At 32.3% G+C, this 20,702-nt stretch overlaps 1 protein-coding gene across 1 annotated transcript in view; it reads right to left on the minus strand.

Moving 5' to 3' along the window:
- Positions 1–969: 969 nt before the first annotated feature.
- Positions 970–20,702, minus strand: part of LOC148282255 (uncharacterized) — a 160,442-nt gene continuing 140,709 nt past the window's right edge. The window contains exon 5 of the mRNA XM_088225371.1: positions 970–1,118. Coding sequence (XP_088081497.1) covers positions 970–1,118 — 149 coding nt within the window. The remainder of the gene's footprint in view (positions 1,119–20,702) is intronic.

Genomic DNA, 20,702 nt, shown 5'->3' on the forward strand with positions numbered 1-20,702 from the left:
ATGTTTGCAGGCAAGACTGGATTTCACCCCCTAGGGAGTCATTAAGTTAAACAAATTACAACAGAGATTGAGAACATTTTAGAGAGGGGAATATAGAAGTCTAGGCATTTACAGGGCTTATAACTTGTCGTTGGATGGATGTTCAAACATAGGCAAAATGGTGAAGGTTACACGGTGTGTAAAGTGGCCACTTACACCAGGTCATAAGCCCTGTAAATTCCAAGACTTCCATATTCCCTTCTCTGAAATGTTCTCAATCTCTGTTGTAATTTGTTAATAATATTTAATGTATAAAATAGCAAACTCTCGGTTGCTTATTTAAAAAGTGATTTATAACCGTTTTAATTTCACAAAAATGTTTTACCAGAAACTTTTCTACTTAATTGTTTTGAATTTTTTTTACCCAGGCGTTTTCAAGTGTTTCGGTAATCCTCTGGGATTTGTGTAGAGAAAATATAATTACAAAGTAATAACGTAAATTCAAAGAGATTAAAGGTGTTCAAAAAAATATTTACCTTTTTATTAATAATGAAGTACTTGGTTTTTTTCTAAAAAATCAAATTAAAGCCAGGAAGCGGATTTTTACTGAGCTAAGTGTGATTCAATATAAATTCAAACTATCGGGGAATTCTGTAAATTGATATACATACGTCATGAAACGAAATGGCTTTGCCAATCAATCCGAACATTAAAATATCGCCAAAAATACTGTTCAACAACCAGTTAATATGTACCTGTCTAACTTCGTTCACATATAAAATATTTAAGACAAACAGTAGATATACCGAAATGCATACGATTTACCACAATATTATGTGAAGTTAGGCCCACAAAACTAAAAGAGAACTACATACGTTCCTAACAAATAGACACGTAATATAATTCCTATAATTAATTTTGTCATCTATGTTAATTTTTAATGCACGCGTTAATATTAATTTTTAATGCACCGCCATCCTTGAAACAAGATTACTCTTGATACAACAAAGAAGTGATCTTGGCTTTGTTTTCCATTTCGGCTCCTCTGTATACCCGCGTATCAACTGTCACAGGCTTCAATCTAGAGTCAATGACTACGTAGTCGATGTCATTCATTGCCAAGATTCGAAGGTTCACACCTGACATTAACAGAGGAGAATATTTTAAAAGGTCTAAAAAACGACCCAAAGCCTCATTTTCTGAGCTAGAGTTGTCAGCATTTTGGAGTCAATATCCTCGATTGGCTACAACAGCAATAAATATCTCCTGCCTTTTGGACCGTCGTATCTTTGCAAATTTTGTTTTAAACCCTCGTGGAAATGAAATTGACAAAAACAAGAGCGTTTACAGATGGTAAGTGAGGAATTAGGCGTGTGTTTATCAAATTTAGAGCCGCGTTTTGACAAAATTCTTCGTAAAAATCAATTGGATTATTGTTATAAATAAAATTATTACCTACTATGTACAATAGGGATATATCACTTACTACGAATACCGATAAAAATATATGAAATGGATTTAGAATAATTAATTGATTTTCAAAATCAATATGGATATTGTGGAGAAATGTTTTTATACAAAACTTTAAAAGAGAAATTATTTTTTAAAATGTCACAAGAAAAACGCGTTTGGCATTGATAATTGTGACCTCAAGATTCGTGACGGATGTTCTATAAAAAATTAAGCAGTTAGAAACAAAATTCAAAATTAACATGAATCGTGACGTATCAGGGGCAATAGCCGTTTTCTCAAGAATTAAAAAATATTTTTTATGCTGCTGATAAGGGCAAATTTTTTTTCTTTAACTTGATAGTATTTCATAGACCCTTATTATTTTAAAAATGGAAATAAACATGATATTCCCTATTGCACATATATGACGATAAAATATTTTTTAAAATTGTTGTTACCAATACTTCGATTTTATTTATTCATATTAATAACGCGCATTTTCTCTTTTAGGGCATTTTTATTCTGGTGCCGCGGAACAAATCAAGGACCAGTCCTGAAAGCGCTCGTCAGTCAAACGAAATAAAGTGAAACTAAAACGAATTTCACGAATAATTTTATCAAAATCATTAACTTTTAAGTTTTATCAAAAAATATCTACAAAAAACATTCATATTATAAAATGCTTTAGTTTAGTTCATGTTTAAGTAATATGTATTTGAATTTAATTTGATTTAGATTTGCGGAAATAAATCTTTTAAATTCTAAAAAATATGTCGGTTCGAGGATGTTTTACCTTACTAGAATGAATATTCTGGATAATAAAACAATGGCGGGGAATAAATAATGGACGTCCAAACTATTGGGCCTTTTGTGATGTAATTTATTTGTAAACTTCGAGTCTAAGCGCTGGAAATGGAAAAAGGAAACTATTCGACATTTTCGTTCAATTTATTCAGAACAGTATAAAATAATAGGGTGTTTTTGCTATAACGGTATGTTTCAATTTGCGATAAAATAATACACAAGGCCAAAAGGTAAAGTATGCAACTTGGAAAAAAAGGGAACGTATTATATTCTATAAATACAAAATATATCGTCTGAAAAATACCCTTATTGATGTTTATTTTTTACTGTCATTAAAACCGTGCAAAAATAATATAAAAACAATTAACGTGGTAATCATAAGACCCAAATGAGAAATTGTTTTAAAATTACATTTTTATTTTTTAAATATTTAATTTACATGTGATTAAAAAAGATATAGAACTTAAGTAACCCAACAGTAGTTGGTGTTCTTGTAAAATAAAATATTCATTGTAACAGATGGAAAAATTGAAGGAATAAAGATGTTTAAATATAAGCAGAATGGTGATAATGTGTAAAAAGTCTATTCTATGTATATAAAAACAATCAAACTAAACTAAAATTGTAAAGTGTATTCCTCGGCAGGGCTTTTCCCAATAAGGAATACATTGTTAATTGAATTAATGTATTCTGCTAAAATATGATCATTATAAAATATTATAGCGATGGGTAATTTAAGTCGGACATACTAAACACTCTTAGTTTAGTACAATAATAAAATAAAAAATCTTTACTAACCATCGTATATGTACAATGTGATAAATACAAAAAAAATGTTTATTCTTGAATAAAACAAAGGTATACAAGGTTAAATGGCGGACTTATTGCCACTAGCAATTTCTTAGTCTGGCCAAAAACAAATTAAAAATACAACAATGGAAAAAAGCTGAAAAAATTAATAACAAAAAAAAATAATCATAAAGTAAATATGTAAATAAAAAGTAATAAAAATACATAATTAATATATAATCATGACGATTTGGACCAACTCAAAATATTGTCCATTAATAATAGTCAATCATGCGAGAACTTTTGAGTAACCACAAAACCCTAAAAAGAGAATTAAATCGCTTACAATACATCTATAGAGAAGATTTAAAGCGAATACGAACAGAACTGTAAAACACGATATAATATAAATTTCAAATTAATGATTTTCGCGTGATTGATGGCAGTTATTTCTTTGTTGCCGGGTGTACACTGTATATTACCAACAGATTACAGAGCAAAAAGCTTTGGAATGTTTTTATTAGATTTTAATTTATCTTTTACATAAACAATCTTAGATAACATTTAAAGTTTTTTTTTTACCGCCTTTTAAACTTATAAAATTAGTATAAAAGTTACAATTTTTTAACATAAGAAAGAGACGTGTGAATTTTAAGACGTGAAACCTTTAATAAACAATATTAGTATATTTTTAATGTTTGAAGGACTGACTTTGTGGAAAATGATTAATTAACAGATTAAATTTTAATTACTTTTTTTTTATGCGTTACTTTATTATGTTTAATTTACTTAAAGCATATAAAAAACTAAACATTTTTTTTTAAATATTAATCTATTAAATACTGCTTGAGTTGATTTAAAAATATGTTATCATGTTTGTTTTCAATTTAGATAGTATTTATTCATTTTCATCGTTAAATAAATGAAAATTGTTTTTTCGCTTAAGTTGTTGACTTATAATGTTTTTTTTTTTATTCTGCTTCTGTGGGTACATAATCGGTAAAAGTGCATGTGTAAATGCATCTCTAAATTAATATTTTCATATGCTAGTGCCTTAATTATTTTTTTCCAAAAATTCTTCCTCGGGAAATATTACATAAATTATGTATCACATGTTTACAAAAAAAAAAATTTGTTTGCTTAATCCACAAAGAAATAAAAAATAAGAATTGTAAAACGAAAATCGATAAACGATGTAGGTACATATTACAGCACTGCAGTTTGTATGCATAACAGTAAGATAACCTAAAAAACAATATCAACAAATCGTTTCATAAAATACGGACGGTACACGAAAATATTTATTTTTAATGGAAAATATTTGAACATATAAGTATTTAATGACAACGGATAAAAAAGGTTTCAATTTGTATTCGAGGTTAGTTTTTAAATGTGAACGATCAACGTGTGACAAAGCCATGGCAACGGCGTTTCCCGCCATGTCAGTTGCGCGTTGCGCGCACACGTCACACGGGGGCGGCGCACGCGGGCGGGCGGCGCGGCCACGCGGGAAATCGTCAAAAATCGCGAAACAATTTAGAACCCCGATTACGATTACTGTCTCACCGGCTTCGCGACTATTTGCGATTGTCGGCGCAGGTCGTGCTGGAGCCGCGCGCCATTCGCGGGAGCGGCAGTCACTGGCGCTGCCGCGGCGGGCGCCGCTCGCCGCCGCCGCCGCCGCCCGCGCCCCGCCGCGCCGCCCGCCCGCCCCGCGGGCCGCGAGGGGATTTGCACACGGAAAAATACAACCCTTCCGTGCAAGGCGATAAGAAATGATTCCAACCCGCGAGGCTTCCGCCAGGGGCATCGATGATTGCTTTTCGCAGGTTTTTCGTTTTCGGACTGGAAACTATACCACCCAAGAATTCAATTCAATATTAATAGCTAAGAAATGAGAGTCGATTTCAATTAATTATTTCGGTAATATATTTTTATTTTTATTTATTACAGTTCACAAATAATATAAATTACACAAGACTTTTTTTGTGAATGATTACAATTAATTGAAAAATGTTTGAGTATGTCCAAATGCTTGCAGACTGGCTGGATTTCCTCCCTATGGAGTTATTCATATTTAATTTTAAACAGCCAATGACAGGTCATAAGCCCTGTAAATACCTAGACTTCAATATTCCCTTCTCAAAAATGTTTTCCCTCTCTGTTGAAATAAATTTACAACTAATTGAGTTTACATATTGTTCATCAAAAGCTTGTATATGTAAACACAACAACAACAACAAACCATCACGCCGTTTCCTACCCTATCGGGGAAACGGCGCAAAGACGATAGAACGCCATATCACTCCATCTTTGCATACAAATCTCGCTTCCACTACATTCATGCGTCTTCTCATGCATGCGCGCCGATTATTTTGACTTTTGACATGTCCATCTTGAAATATTTGTTGGATTTGGTGATGCCGTGTTTTTCTTGATCTTTCTCTATTACTGCATCGATCAACATTCTCATCGCATTTTTTTTTTAAATATCCAAAAAGCTTCGCTTCAATCCGCTAATAAAATAAAAAGTTCTTTTAATCTCCCTGAACCAAAGTAAGTCTGGGTCGACAATATGCATTTACATTTGGCAAAAAAAGAAATTGGAATTTTTCTACATACCGTCAGGTTTCTGGCACAAGTTGGTAAGTCACATTTCATTAATTGTAACATATTGCACTTTTAAATTTAAAAGCTCATCCCAAATCAACAATTTAAATAAAATCACAAGCAGAATTTTATAAAACATTCGTTTATGTTTTCATAAAAGTTTTAACAAAAAATATTTGATGCCAGTTATGAATCAATCGCATTTTTTGAGAATTTGTAGTTACCATCTTGTGCCAGAAACCCGACAACATAATGTATAGTATAATATCAACGAGTTTTATTTTATTTTAAATGATTATGCGGGACGACAAAAAGTTTGTTTGCACGTTAACATTAACTTTTATTATAAAAGATTTTTAAAACTATCAAACAAAACAAATACAAATATTTACAAAGCTTACGTAACACATTTAGATTTTATTTATATTTGTGAATGTAGCCACTCCACTGGCCCATACGCAAGTTCCTGGGTGTTAGTGTATTATTTTTTTTAAACATAAGAGTACTTTCACATCAATTACAATTATAGGTTAATACATAATAACATTTAAAAAAGAAATAAGAAAATATATAAAACTGTATATGTACTAGCGGACCCGACAGACGCTATTTGCAGGTTCAGCAAACCTTTTTGTAGATACTCGCATTATGGATTAACTATATAGTAAGTGACATTTGACATTGAGTTTGACAATTCAATCTTTTCCGTTTCCCCTACCGGGTCCAATTGTGAATCTTAACCATCCAAGGACCCACGCAAAGACACACAAAAAATTTCATCAAAATCGGTCTAGCCGTTTAGTTCAGTGACATACTCATGTACAGAAGAATTATATATATATTTTTTTTTTTTTTAATTTATTTATTTAAAAGACTTTTAGGCTTTTACATGTTTTACATACATATATACAAATAAAGACAGACGCGTATTTTGCACAGAAGTAGCAAAAAATATATAAATAATTTTCAAAAGAAAAATATCAAAAATATCATCTTTACATATTACTATAAAAGTGAAAATAACAGAAGTGCATCTTTAAATATAAAGACAGAAATGTATTTTACACAAAAAAAAGCAAAAAATAAAAATGAATGAGAAAAGTAAGAAAAATAATAAAATAATAATAATCATTGCATATTAGTAGAAAATATACGGGGATACATAATAATACATACATATGTTGCAGTGGAGAACTGGAGTACTTTTTTTCGTATAGGTTACCTGTATTAAAATAATCTTAAAATTAGAAGAAGTTAGAAAAATACTAATTTAGAATACAGATATAAGTCAATAAACGGTAAACAATTGAAATCAACATAGTATTATTTAGGTTTTACAATTTGAAGAATTGATCCACTGCCTTTTAAAATTCAAAAGTGTTATATTTAATATATCTACGTCATTTGCGTATTCATTAGCAAATTTATGAATTCTCCTTATTGGCGAGTGTGCACTATAGTTTGTTGTAGATACATTTAGATATAATAGTTTATTAAATCGGGTAACCCGGCCCGGAACTCGCAAGTTAATTAGTTGTGACAGTTCGGAACAATCAAATATTGAATTTAATATTTTAAATAAAAATAACAAATCATTCAGTTTTCTTCTATTTTCTAATGTTTGTACATTTAAATATTTATTTAAGTATGATATATAAAGATAAAAAGAAAAGAGAAAAAAAGACAAAAGCTTTTCAATAAATATAAATTATACTATGATATATGAGACATACGAATTCCTCAGCTTCGTTTCGAGTCCTTTTAATTGTCCATTTACGGACTACAATTTTTAAAGCACTATTCTCCGGTTTTATTTTTACACAAAAGTTACTCGAGAAAGATACCGCATAAAAAAACAGTGAAATGTCTAAGTCACGGGCACAATGGTAAAGAAAACAGAGGAAAAACAACGTTTCATTTTCGTTGCCCGAGAGGAATATGGAGCCAGATGTACCTACAGTTCGCCGTATTCCGCGGTCGGGTAGGGTGGGTTGTGGCGATGGCGGGTACAGGGAGCCGAGCCTACGAGTTGGATACTTAATAAGCGTGTACGGTGTACGCGGGGTGCGGAATAAATGGGCTGAGTGCCAAAACGGAGTGCTTGCATCTTATAATAAGAATAGTGGAAAATTCTTCGTTTATTTTGTTTTCATGGCGCGTTGTCCTCCAAAAGACGCTGATAAAGATTAATACAGAATACATGGAATGGAATTGAATTCTGAAAGCAAAAGCGCACGAAGGAAATGCGTTTTAACGCGTATTTACGTACTAAATACACGCTAACAGAGTGTTCTCTTTGCGCGTAATTCCATTCAGAATACCAGCCCTGAGCCGCGATTATAAAGGCTATCTTCATCGGTACATACCGAGACAGTATACTTAACTTCTGTACTATCCCTATTTACTTCGGTATGCTCTACCGACTTGTCATCTCGACATCATATGATCAAATCCAACCAATGAATGACCCCGAAAAATTAGTCCGCGTTCTTTACTTAATTAAAATATAAATGGTTCTCATTTATATATTTTAAACAGGCTTCTGTGGCAAAAAGTGGCTACTTCGAAGCAATTATAAACTCCAATATATCCCAATAAGGGAGTTCGGTGGTTTTTTATATATTTTTATTTGTTAATAGACAATTAAACTAGGCAAAAAAAAAATCTTGTACTTATAATACCGTATTATCAGCGCTACGATTTTTTATAGTTTCGTATTTCTAAAAAAAACGTGACGTCAGAGATCCTCTTCTGCTTATTCTCGATCAATTCTGTTTTTTGGTCCATTCACGGCAAGCAAAATCTTCCATAACTCTCTTATAATAGGTTTATTCATATGAACCTTTGTATTTTTTTGTACATTTTTATGACTTTTAACAATTACCCAGTTTCAGTGTTTTTAATGGGCGTTTAAGAAAAAAAGTGCCAGCCTCAGAACGATATTTTTTTTATAAAATCGTAATCAAAGGAAATATTGCTCGGTGGAATATTTTTTTTCTCACTTTTAAAACGAAGATATGCGTATTGAGGGGTACTAAACCCGTCGGTAAAACCGATGTACTTACATCAAAACTTGAAGGTGGGGGGTCGGTAGTGTATCTTCGTAATCGCTCGGGAGAATTTATCTTCAACTATGACGTCATAATGAAGCTATGTCACTTTAGTGCGTGGATATGTGTACCGTGACGCACGCATCCCCTTGTTACATGAAGTACCTACCACGAACGACTGATCGATACTAGCATGCTAATTAGCAAACGGGTTCAAACTTGCTTATGAGCATTCCCCTTTTCACCCCCGCGTCAGGTCAACCGACAGTCGATTTGTCAGCATGCTCGATACTAGCAATACTTTCGACACACATGCCACTAGGTAGCAATCGCTCAATAATGGTATGCTTTCGAGCTACGTTGTGGCATTACTATCATCATTCCCTTTCCGCACCCATGGTGCATAGGGCATTGCATCGCTACACCAATCGCAGCATAAATTGATCATTTATGTTACATGAAGGTAAGATGATCAGTTTTACGGTGCAGGTGCCAATTCTAGCTGTAAAAACACCTTTATAAATAAATATTTCATGTCATCCATGTCAGGAATCGAACCGGAAATGAACCTACACTTAAGATAATATTTAGTTTTTTTATAAATTATCCTTACAATGTATAATATTCACCACAGTCTGAAGATGCCCATTAGAGGATGAAATCGCTAATTGGTCAAATAATAAACTCTTCCATATAAATGTATGTACAACTAACTACAGTGCACACTCGCCTATGAGGAGAATTTATGTGTTTGCAAACGAATACGCAAATGATATAGATATATTTAATACAACACTTTTTTAATTTTCAAAGGCAGTGTATCAATTTATTATCTCCAAATTTAAATTCTTAAATAATACTATGTTGTTTTATATTGTATACCTTTTATTAACTTATATCTGTATTCTTAATTATTATTTTTCTACATTCTTCTAATTTAAGATTCTTTTAGTATAACCGATGGGAAAAAATGAACTTCTGTTCTCTCTACTGGAATATATGTATGTATGTACTATATGTAAGATTAGTTTTATATATTTTTATTTTCTTTTTCATATTACTTCATTTCCAATGTTTTGGTACTTTTGTGTAAAATATGTCTGTTCTTTATTTATAAATATATGTAAAACATGTAAAAGCCTACAAGGTGTTAAAAAAAATAAATTGAAAAAATAAAAGAATGAGTGGAAGTGTACCAAGTATTTTTAAATTAATAACTTATATGTAAATATAAGCTTTTACATCATAACAATGTTTAGCATTTCATTGTACCTAATACCGAAACTGTGCAATAAATTAGAATATATAAATGTCGATAAACTAGTGGTTTGCGTAGCCGAAATATGTATCATGACAACGGATTTACCGGTTCTGCGGGGTACACAAATGGTAAACAAATTGAGAAAGGTTCTTGAAGGCGGTTTGTCACACCTGGCCTGCAGGATGGTACTCTAGTATGGGAGGCATTAAGGCAGGGCAGTATGGAAGCTGAACAACACTGAGAAAGGTATCGATTCACGACCGAGCGACCGCGGGCGAGCGGTAACTTACGCGGTGTTTAGGGGATCGCACACTAACAGGTGTGAAAAATGCGCTCTGATTATTTCCAGATACAGAAAACTAGTAAAAGCCCGCTAGCATATTATAGTACGTAATAAATATGAAAAAAAACATACAAAATAGTCGGACTTTAATGCGGGTAAGGAAATCATTTAAACATGCAGACATATGAAAAACTTAATAAAACATTTGTTCGTCCCCAGCTAGAATACTGTATTTGGTCACCTTACTAAAATATTAGTATTAATAGACTAAAAAGGGTCAAACAAAAATTCTTTGAAGAGGTCGACTACCGGTTAAACCTTTCTTCTCTAACTAAGCTAAAAGTTTGCAGTACCATAAAATAAGCTCTCTTCAAAATTGAAGAATAATGTTATTTATTTATTTATACTTTTACATTGTTTCTATTCTTTTTTTTATACAGAATAATGTTCTCTCACTGGGGTGTCCCGTGCCGAGGGAAACATTTAACATAATAATAATAATTTTAAAAAAAAACGTAATTAACCTAATTAGCATTAACATAATAAACAATATAAACTAAAATAATCATAAAAAAACATAACCAATTTATATAGACCAATAGACCAAATTTCATAAACAGTACACACATTTTACATATTTGGCTTGATCCACTCATCGATAGTTTGATCAGTTATTTTTATGCAAATTAATAAACAATGAAATTGATTCCCCCTATCTACTTGAAAGACTTCCATTCCGTGTGCCATCTAGACGGACAAGACAAAATCTTCTGTTTTACACTGACAAAGCGTCAACGAACTATTTAAAACAATCTACAATAACTAGAATATGCGAGCAATATAATAATAGATTTACCGAGGCTGATATTTTTCATAACAATGTATGTAATAATAAATAAAAGTCGTAGAAATATCGAGAGAAGCAGATATTTAATTTATTTAATTATAATATGCATCTTTTTCATTTCTTATATTTTACATTTGTTATATTTAACATAATTGAAATTGTTGTCTTAACGTGACTACTTACAACACTTACCGGCCGAAAGCCGAAACGAACTAAAGGTCGCAGGTCACAGGTCACGCGGCCGAGTCACGAGCCATAAGATGCAGCTGAGTACAGCCGAACGTAATTTGACGCATCCCGACCAGAGGTTTCGGCTAAGTCGAAATTAAAACCGCATCCGAAACTCGTTACACTGGCCGAAACTTCGGTCGGTCACTATTTAGAAATACATAATGTGGAAGAGAATTTACATACTCGTGTGTGTGCGACGTTTGCGTTCATGTGTGTGTATGTGCGAATTTGAATGTGTGTGAGGGTGATATTAAGTCTTAATTATATTTATAGTCAAATACGCTTATGATTACACCAGTCAATATTTAAATAAAAATATTGATCACACTGAGTTTACTGAATATTTATAAAACGCATATTTTTTCTTCGTGTAACATATTATGAGAAAAAGACGATAAATGTTAAAAATTCAATATTATTATCCATTTCAGTTTCAGTGCTGCAGAGCAGCGTATATTTTATTATAAAAAATACATACAAGAATTTGTTACCCACTAAGTCTAAAGACTTTTCGGTGGGACACATTTTTTTTTTTATGACAGGTTTATATTACATTTATACTTTAAAATTGTATTTATAAACAGGCACTATGAAGTATCTAGAAGATATTTCTTCAGTTCTTTTTTTTTTCATTTGAAGATCTTTCATGTAAATGATGGTTTGTGGGAGATCATTGAACAATCTTGGAAATACGCAATTTAATGTTCGCTCTCCGAAGTAATTTGTAATTCGGGGGACAAACAGGGAGCCCTTAGTTTTTAATCTAGTGTTGTGAATGTGGGAAACTCTTTTTTTATATTCCGAATCAACAAAGTGACCTACAATCAATTTGTAGTCACAAAGTTAATAATTTATCAATTTCAAGGAAGGCCTTTCACTTTTCATTTGATTATTTTAAAAATAAACAGAAATTCAACGGCTAAATAATGGAAACACAATTCAATACATCATATTATTCTTCTACCAGAGGTACAGGTAGATTTTATCTTTTTTATTAAATTGCTACGGAGATAGTCGGCCGGAACATATTTTTTCCTGGTTCATTTATGAGAACGGATGATGAAAGAATCTATGACTTGCACAATGTGTGTATTCTTCGGGTAGATCGGTGAATTATTTCTGTAAAATATGAAACATGCCGGTACTAGACTAAAATACTCGAGTTCAAACGCCTGTTAGGTCAACATTAAAATGAGCGTGCGTTGCGCTGAAAGAATGAAATTAATTATTATAAATAACTCAATCAGTGAATCGCAAAATGTAATTATAAATAGTAGAAATGTTTAAAGAAATATAGTAGTTAGAGAATTTATTTATTGATTTATTTTATTTATTATGGTTCACAAACAATAAACATTGGTATAATAATCACAATTTGTTATGTTAAGATATTGTTCATCAATTATATGTGAACACAAACAACAATATGTATTTAATTGCTTTATTTTTGTTTTATTATATATTATACGTATAAGTTATTAATTTAAAAAATACTTGGTACACTTCCACTTATTTATTTTGACCAATTAGCGCTTTCACCCTCTAATGGGCATCTTCAGACTGGTGCCCATTAGAGGGTGAAAGCGCTAATTGGTCACCAGTCTGAAGATGCCCATTAGAGGGTGAAAGCGCTAATTGGTCAAAATAAACAGGTGGAAGTGTACCAAGTATTTTTTAAATTAATAACTTTTATGGAAATATAAGTTATTACATCATTACAATGGAATTCCATCAAGAATTGTCAATAAATAATTTGAATGAAAAAATATATTATACTATATTATTTATGTTTATGTAACATGTATTCTTGGCACATATATACTTTATATTTGTATAATAACGATTTTTAATTACTTACATTTGATTAGCTAGGCATTTATAATTAAGCAGTTTTAGTTTTTCTTTTTTATGTTTTGTTTTATTAGTATAGGACTACTTATGCTCTAAAGATAGAAAATCTCCATCTTAGAACAGGCAGTGCCATGTTAGATGGAGATTATCATAAACAGAGAACTCTCCGTTTTCATTTTACATTAATTGGTTTTATATAGATTCCCTGTTATTAAGTGTGTATATTATTTTTTGCAATAAATTTATAAATAAATAAATCATTGTATCATTAGGCCTGCAGATGCATGAACTGCAACATTTCTTCAACATCATAATCATCATCACCATCCCTCTTTTCGCACCAAGTGATGCATAGGACACTGCATTGGTAAACCATATGCAGCGTAGTTCGATCATCTGCTACGTGAAGGTAAGGTGATCAGTTTTACGCTTCAGGTGCCAGTCCAGAAACAACTAAATATTGTAGTACGAAAAAACATTTAAATCAACATTTCACATCCACCATGTCAGGAATCGAACCCAGGATCTCAAGAATGGAAGGATGGTAGGCGTATACGCCAACCACCACACGAGGCAGACTTATTAACGAATATTTCCTTTTGTTTAAACGTTTGGTAAGAGTATAAAGTCAGTTATTTATTACAAAACGAAAAAATCATACTATGCAGTCAATGATTGAATAGTTTACTTGAAATCCCTTTTCCAGGCTCGGGAAAAAACATTAATTTTTCGTAGCTCCAAAAGTGTACATTTCGTAAGAACAATATGAAAGAAATTAAATATTTGAATTTGTTTTGATTCAAATTTTTGTTGAAATTATGGACAGTAAACGCAGATTTAAATAGCTTCTTATTTTTATGAAAAGCATTTACTTTTACTGTATTTTTTTTTATTGAAAAAAATGTATTCTAATATTAGCGCTTATTTTTTTTATTTTTCATATATATCGTATTCTTCCAGTAAATTGAAATTTAAACGAAGATGTATACCCACACTCGGGCCATGCCTTTGTGGGATTTTATTTTTGTGTTTATGTAATAGTGTATTTTGTATTTGTACGTATGTATACCTACTGCAAATGCAAAGAAAAAAATATAATAAATAAATAATAATAAATTTTATTTTATCAGACAAGCGACCTAAGCGTGAGGCGATCACCTCGTGATCTATTTTCCTTCATTTTACTCAGTTAAAATGGTAAAAATGACGTGCGAAATTCGGTATACGGGCCGTGGATGAATAATAATACTCGAGCAAAAACATGTATACTTCACAGAAGCACCTGTTATTACTATATTTAGCTTTCCAGCGAGTTCGCTCGAAGCTAGGTAATCATATTATTGCTATTTTACATAATAATATTGTGACGTATTTATAGGGAAGAGAAATATGGTTTCTAATGCAAATGATACCGAGTTCCAAGCACAAGAAACGGAAGTACAATACCAAAGTAGGTACTGACATTCTAAAACACGCAAGCAGCAAAAATTTACCAACTCGTAAAATTTATGAGATGTCAATATCGGTATTATCAAAATATGCCAAGGGTTTTCTACGTCTAAAAATAAAACGAAGAATTCGGCATAATTTAGCTGAAATTATATTTTATTAGAAACGTATTTCGTTGTAAAAGTTTTATTTTATTTTTTTATGTATGTATTATTTCATACAAATACATACATATAAGAAAAAAATTATAACGTATCGTTAACTGCCCTAAGAGCCCTGTGTTGAGTTGGAATACAACATAGTGGAAGGTGAGAGGCATGCACATAATTAAACAATAGGAAAATTAAAAATTACTACATCAACATATATTTCAATAAACCTCTGGACAATACGCTTAATAGTATTTAAATCTATGCAGTATCTCGCAGCAGTCTCCTGCAATGGTCTCTTCCTTTAGACAAAATCCAAACTTGTATACCTGGGTTGCCTTTTATATTTTGAGATTTGGCAACACTGGTGCTGCTATCTGGGAACTGACACCTCATTTGAAGACTTTCACATTTTAAAAGCAATATTTACCCGGAAAGTTTTTTTATACGGTCGCTATTTTCAATTGCTTTAGTTATTTAAAAATTTTTCGTGCGATTATTTTTTACAACTTTCGACGTGGATTAACTCAACAATAGTGCATTGATGAACTTAATTCGACTTTTGACGATGAAGCACCATCAAGGACCGGTATTTATCGATGGTATGCGGAATTTTATTGTGGCCGCAGTTCGCTCAATGAAGAATTTCGTGTAGGTCGTCTAAAATCGGTTGTTGTTCCGAAAAACATTGATGCTGTGCATCAACTGATAATGAAATATCGCTGATTGACTTACCCTGGGATTCGGGCATCCTTGGGCATCAGTGGGACCAGCATACATTCAATATTACATGAAGATTTGGGCGTCAAAAAGATTTGCTACACATAATTTAAGAACCGCTCAAAAAAGGCTCGTGCCAATCGTCAGTATGGGTGTTTCGAGAAGAGCTAAATCCAACAAAAGTTTTTCGCGGATGAAGTACTTCAAAACAAATGATCGCCTGTTTTTTCGGAAAAAACTAGATATGTCGCAACCGTACCTTTGGTGCAACGTAAAACGATCAATTCCGAATGCTACACAACAATTTTTTGCCAGAAGTCTTCGCAGAAATAAAAAAAACCAACCGCCAACGAAAGGTCATTCTCCACCACGACAATGCGAGCTCTCATTCATCGGCACAAACAATTGAATGTTTTTTGTTTTTTTTTATTTATTATAATTTCTTTTTTGCATTAACAATAGGTATACATTAGTTACAAATACACAAAAAAAACTATTACACTAACACAAAAAAAACCCACAAAGGCATGGCCTGCGGGTGGGTATACATTTTATTTAGCGGATCAAAACATAGAATTGATGATATAGTCCTGACGTGGCACCGAATGACTTTTTTTATTCCCAAACATCAAAAATAAATTGCGAGGTCAACGTTTTTCGCCACCTGAAGAAGCGGTTGATGCGTTCAAAATGCATAATTCAGAGGTACCTCAGTCTGAGTGGCAAAATTGCTTCGTAAATTGGTTCAAACGGATGCAAAAGTGTGGATCATCGTGGAGAATATTTCGAAAAACAAAAGAGACATTTTCCATTTAAAAAAAATGTTTTCTTTACTACAATCCCAAATATAGAATGCAACCCTCGTACTTCTCCTGAAAATGACTTTCGTTTTGGAGAACTTAATATATACTTCCAGGACACCGAACACTCTTGGGGCCACAGAAGATAAATGTCTCTGAGCAAAAGTCGTAAGTGTTTTTTAAGTTCATTTGAATATTTTTCGTAGATTTTGTATCAAAATGTTATCGTTCTCTTACAGCAGTATTTTTAACCTGTGGGTCGCGACCCTCGGAGGGCAAGCGAGGCTTCAAAAGTAAAAAGCGAGGGTTTTAGGTATATACAATAATTCCAGTAAGAAGGATAATTATTTTTTGTATACTTTCCAAAGACTGTGCCTATTTTATTTTTTTAATTTGTCGAATAGTCGTTCCGTTCGGAGGACGAAAATAATCAAATTATTTTCGAGTTGGATTCTACGTATTTCTCTTTTTCGTTTTTATGTTCATTATTGAAGAGAACATTAGTTCACGTAGTGTGTGGCAAATAGCACTAATAATTTGATATTGTCCCTGGTCATCAGCTCTGGATATTATTTTCTCAATATCCAGAAGACTCTTATGCGAAAAAAAATGGATTTAAGGCATACCGTATGAATCTTACATATTTGCTGCTGACGCTCCGCTGTGCCCGCTTTTACGCACTTGATTTTTTTATCAAAAATAATATAGTCTTAATAGAAAGAAAATTGAATACGTCGTCGTTAAAGTGAACGGCATTCGAGTGGTTTGGAGAATTAATGCTGGGAGTCGTCAGATTTGTTTTAACTCGTAAGGGGGTCGCGTATTCAAAGAGATTGAAAAACACTGTCTTAACAGTTTATAGGTCTGGAGAAAGACTGAGATTGTGTGTATTATTATAAATATTTAAGTGAATTGCAAACAAACAAACAAACAAACGAACTATCACGCAGTTTCCCCTTAGGTTAGGCAGAATGGATAGAACGCCACATCACTCTGTCTGCATACAGACCACGCTTTCACTACATTCAAATATCTTCTCATGCACGCACGCCGATTTTTCCAACTTTTGACAAGTTAATCTACTAGTATTTGTTAGACTCGGACATGTTTTTCTCGAGCTTTCTCGTTTTTTGCATCCATCAACTTTCCCATAGTAAATATTTTTAGTCGTTTATTCGCTGTTTAATTGTCCATTCGATCAACATCTACCATGAACATTTTACCACATTCTATCCACACAATATGTAAGCATATTACAACAGAGCATTTACAGGGTTCATGACCGAATGTTAATCTCGATAACTCTTTAGGGGATCAAAGCATGTCCTTGTGCACAAACATTTGGATAAACTAAAAATATTGTTTACACAAAACATGTTTAATTTTTTTGGGTATATTAGCCTACTATACTATGCTTATTTATTTTTATGTTTAATTTGTCTACTATTGTTTTAACACGTTAAATACATACGAATAGTAGTTTAATGGAAGCTAAACTTAGAGCTATCAATTCATTTATAGTACATACAGAAAGCAAACTTAAAAAGCCTCGAAAACACACCCTTAAGTAAGCGAGTTCCTTGAAACATCTCGGGGCAATTAAAAAGTCAACCCAAGGCAAGAGTCGAGATTCAATTTAAGTCGAGACAAAGTAACTCTCTCGAGTGACTTGTTATATTTTGTTGTATTGTATTCGGACTTGGATTTATCAACATAATAAATTCTGATTACAAATTTTAGATCTCATAAGAACTTTATTCATTTAGGACTCCGCTACAAGGATAAACCGCAGGAGTCACATTGTACGAAATGTTCAGGAAACAAGATATTGTGATTGGGCAATTTCCTAACTTTTGAACCAAATGCGATAATTTCAATCAATAAAGAATAAACTATAAAAGTAAAATTATGATTATTTTAATAATTAAAGTACATATTAAAATAGCGTATCTGGGACTACTGATGTATTTTTCATTAAAACAAAGTGAACTTCAGATTTTTATTTCAACCTCAAAAAGTATTTTCATGGCGAAAGTAGACTTGGGTGTTTAATTTTATTTCATTTTATTTATTTGGATAACCAACAGCTATAATTATCTTATATTTATATAACAAAACAAAAACCAAATAAGCCAATTACAGGTTTTCACAAGTAGCATCACAGTAAGTTAAAAAATATTCTCGAACATAAAATGAATGGTAATTTAATGTAAATTCAAAAGAAAAGAAAAAATACTACAAATTATTTCGAAAGCAAACGCCGTACGTCATTAAGATTATTTGCAAATAAATCTATGTTAAATGATTTATTCATTACATTAAAATTATAAAAAGTTCGCCATAAATATGAATTTTGCCTAAAATTAGATGAAACAAGAGGTATGTGAAGAAGATGGTTATTTCTCAAAACTTTGGAAGGAACATTGATAGAAAGTTTGCATAGTAGTTCAGGACAGTCAATTGAACCAGAGGCAATTTTAAGTAAATAAATTATATCCGCTATTTCCCGACGTTTTTGCAGAGGCAATAGGTGATGTTTTTACATATATGAATATACTGGTTAGATTTAAACTCAAGTTTCAACCGGAAACACATGAACTTTACGATTTTTTTATTTACGTACAAAAAAGCTCATTGCGATAATTTCTGCATTTTTAACTTCAAAACGACAAAAAGTGGACTGAGAGGTTATCTTCTAAGGTACAGATATAATGTACGGTATTTGAATTATTTTTGTTATATTGCATTAGCAGTCAATTTAGGTACTAACTAATAAGAATATAATGGTATAAAAATTATAAATAAGGCACGAGAGAAAAGTGGTGAGCTCTCTTAATAAGGTTAATTCTACTAAATTAAAATTGAATCCAAGTCGTGCAAGACGTAAATAACTCGATTCAAACATTGACTCAAGTTATATTCTGAACAATCGTGTATTTATACGCATACCTAAGTAGATTTTAAACTTTCACAATGAAAGTGGGAACACGAGCCTTACCATCTCTCATCTTTTCTCGATCTAATATAACACAATACCAGGAAAGGCATATTCTATAAAATTCATTTACGCTAAATACAAGGTATCCCAAAAAAAGTTATTTTTGATACAACGATATCACAAGTACAGGGTCCAAGGTTCTGAATTCGATTCCCGATAAAAACACAAAAATCAAGTGTAATTTTTCTCAAGCCTGGGGGTTCTGTGCTGTCTAATTGGGCATATAAAGGTGCAAAAAAATATGCATAAAAATATTTACAAACTAATATTTTACCTTTAATAAAAAAATCTTAACATTTCACTTAGGTACGTATAAGAAAATGTTAAGGCTTTAAAAACTATAATATGATAATTAAAATATTACAACAGAGATGAAGAACATTTTAGAGAAGGAAATATAGAAGTCTAGGCATCTACAGTGTTTTTTACCTGTCATTGGCTGGTTTTAGTGGTCATGGTAGGTATCTTCGATATTAAAAAAAATAAAAAAAATAATCAACATTCGTCATCTTTGCCTTTCCGCACCTAATGGTGCATAGGACACCGCTTCGGTGCACTTACCGCAGCGCATCTTAATCATTTTCGCTACATGAAAGTCAAATGATCAGTCTTACGCTTTAGGTGCCAGTCCAGGTTCTATGAAATATTCTGATGTAAAACACTTTTTAAAATAAATGTTACCTGTCAACCGTCTAGGAAATCGAGCCCGAGACCTCCTGCACGGTAGGCAAACGCGCCGATCATTTGACCACGAGGCGATTATTTATCTCGTGTTTATCACCGGTTCGTAATTTCCGCGTTTATTTTATTTCATGAATAATTACTACAACGTGCTTTATCACGAGTATGATTTACGAATCGCCGCATTTATCACGAAGAATTCTCGTATTGAATTTATCGAACATACGGGAGTATCACGTTTCTAGTTTATAACGAGGCTTTTCCTGCTGACACCGCGGAGTCGCAATAATGCGAGGCGAGGGGGTGCTTTGTTTGCCGGCTGAAATTTGTTGTGGAAACTTGATCGGCATATCGTGGAAGAGTAAACATAACCGAACCACATAATGGCTTCCAGAGGGTTTGCTCCCAGATAAACTCCAAAGTAGGCGGAAAACATTCACGACGCATTGGATATAGATAACAGCGTGGAAATATTTGAAATATTTTGTGGATAAAATAAAACGTACGCATTTGGTAAAACATTGAAACGAGATTTTTAAACGAATTCGCAACATCGAAATGATAATGTGAGGTGGAAAACTTACAGTTTATATATTTTCAATTTCTATTTATCACTCGTTTTTAGAATGTTTACCGTATTGCGCATATTAATTGTTTTTCATATACATACTAATTTGTGTCAATAAAACTTTTTCCTTTTTTTCAATTTTACGTTCACAGGCATGGGTAATGATGCTATTAGCCGTAT

This window comes from Micrasema longulum, unplaced genomic scaffold, assembly GCF_059751315.1.
Source record: "Micrasema longulum isolate JH-2025_06_02 unplaced genomic scaffold, ASM5975131v1 h1tg000350l, whole genome shotgun sequence".
In the NCBI taxonomy this organism is placed as follows: Eukaryota; Metazoa; Arthropoda; class Insecta; order Trichoptera; family Brachycentridae; genus Micrasema; species Micrasema longulum.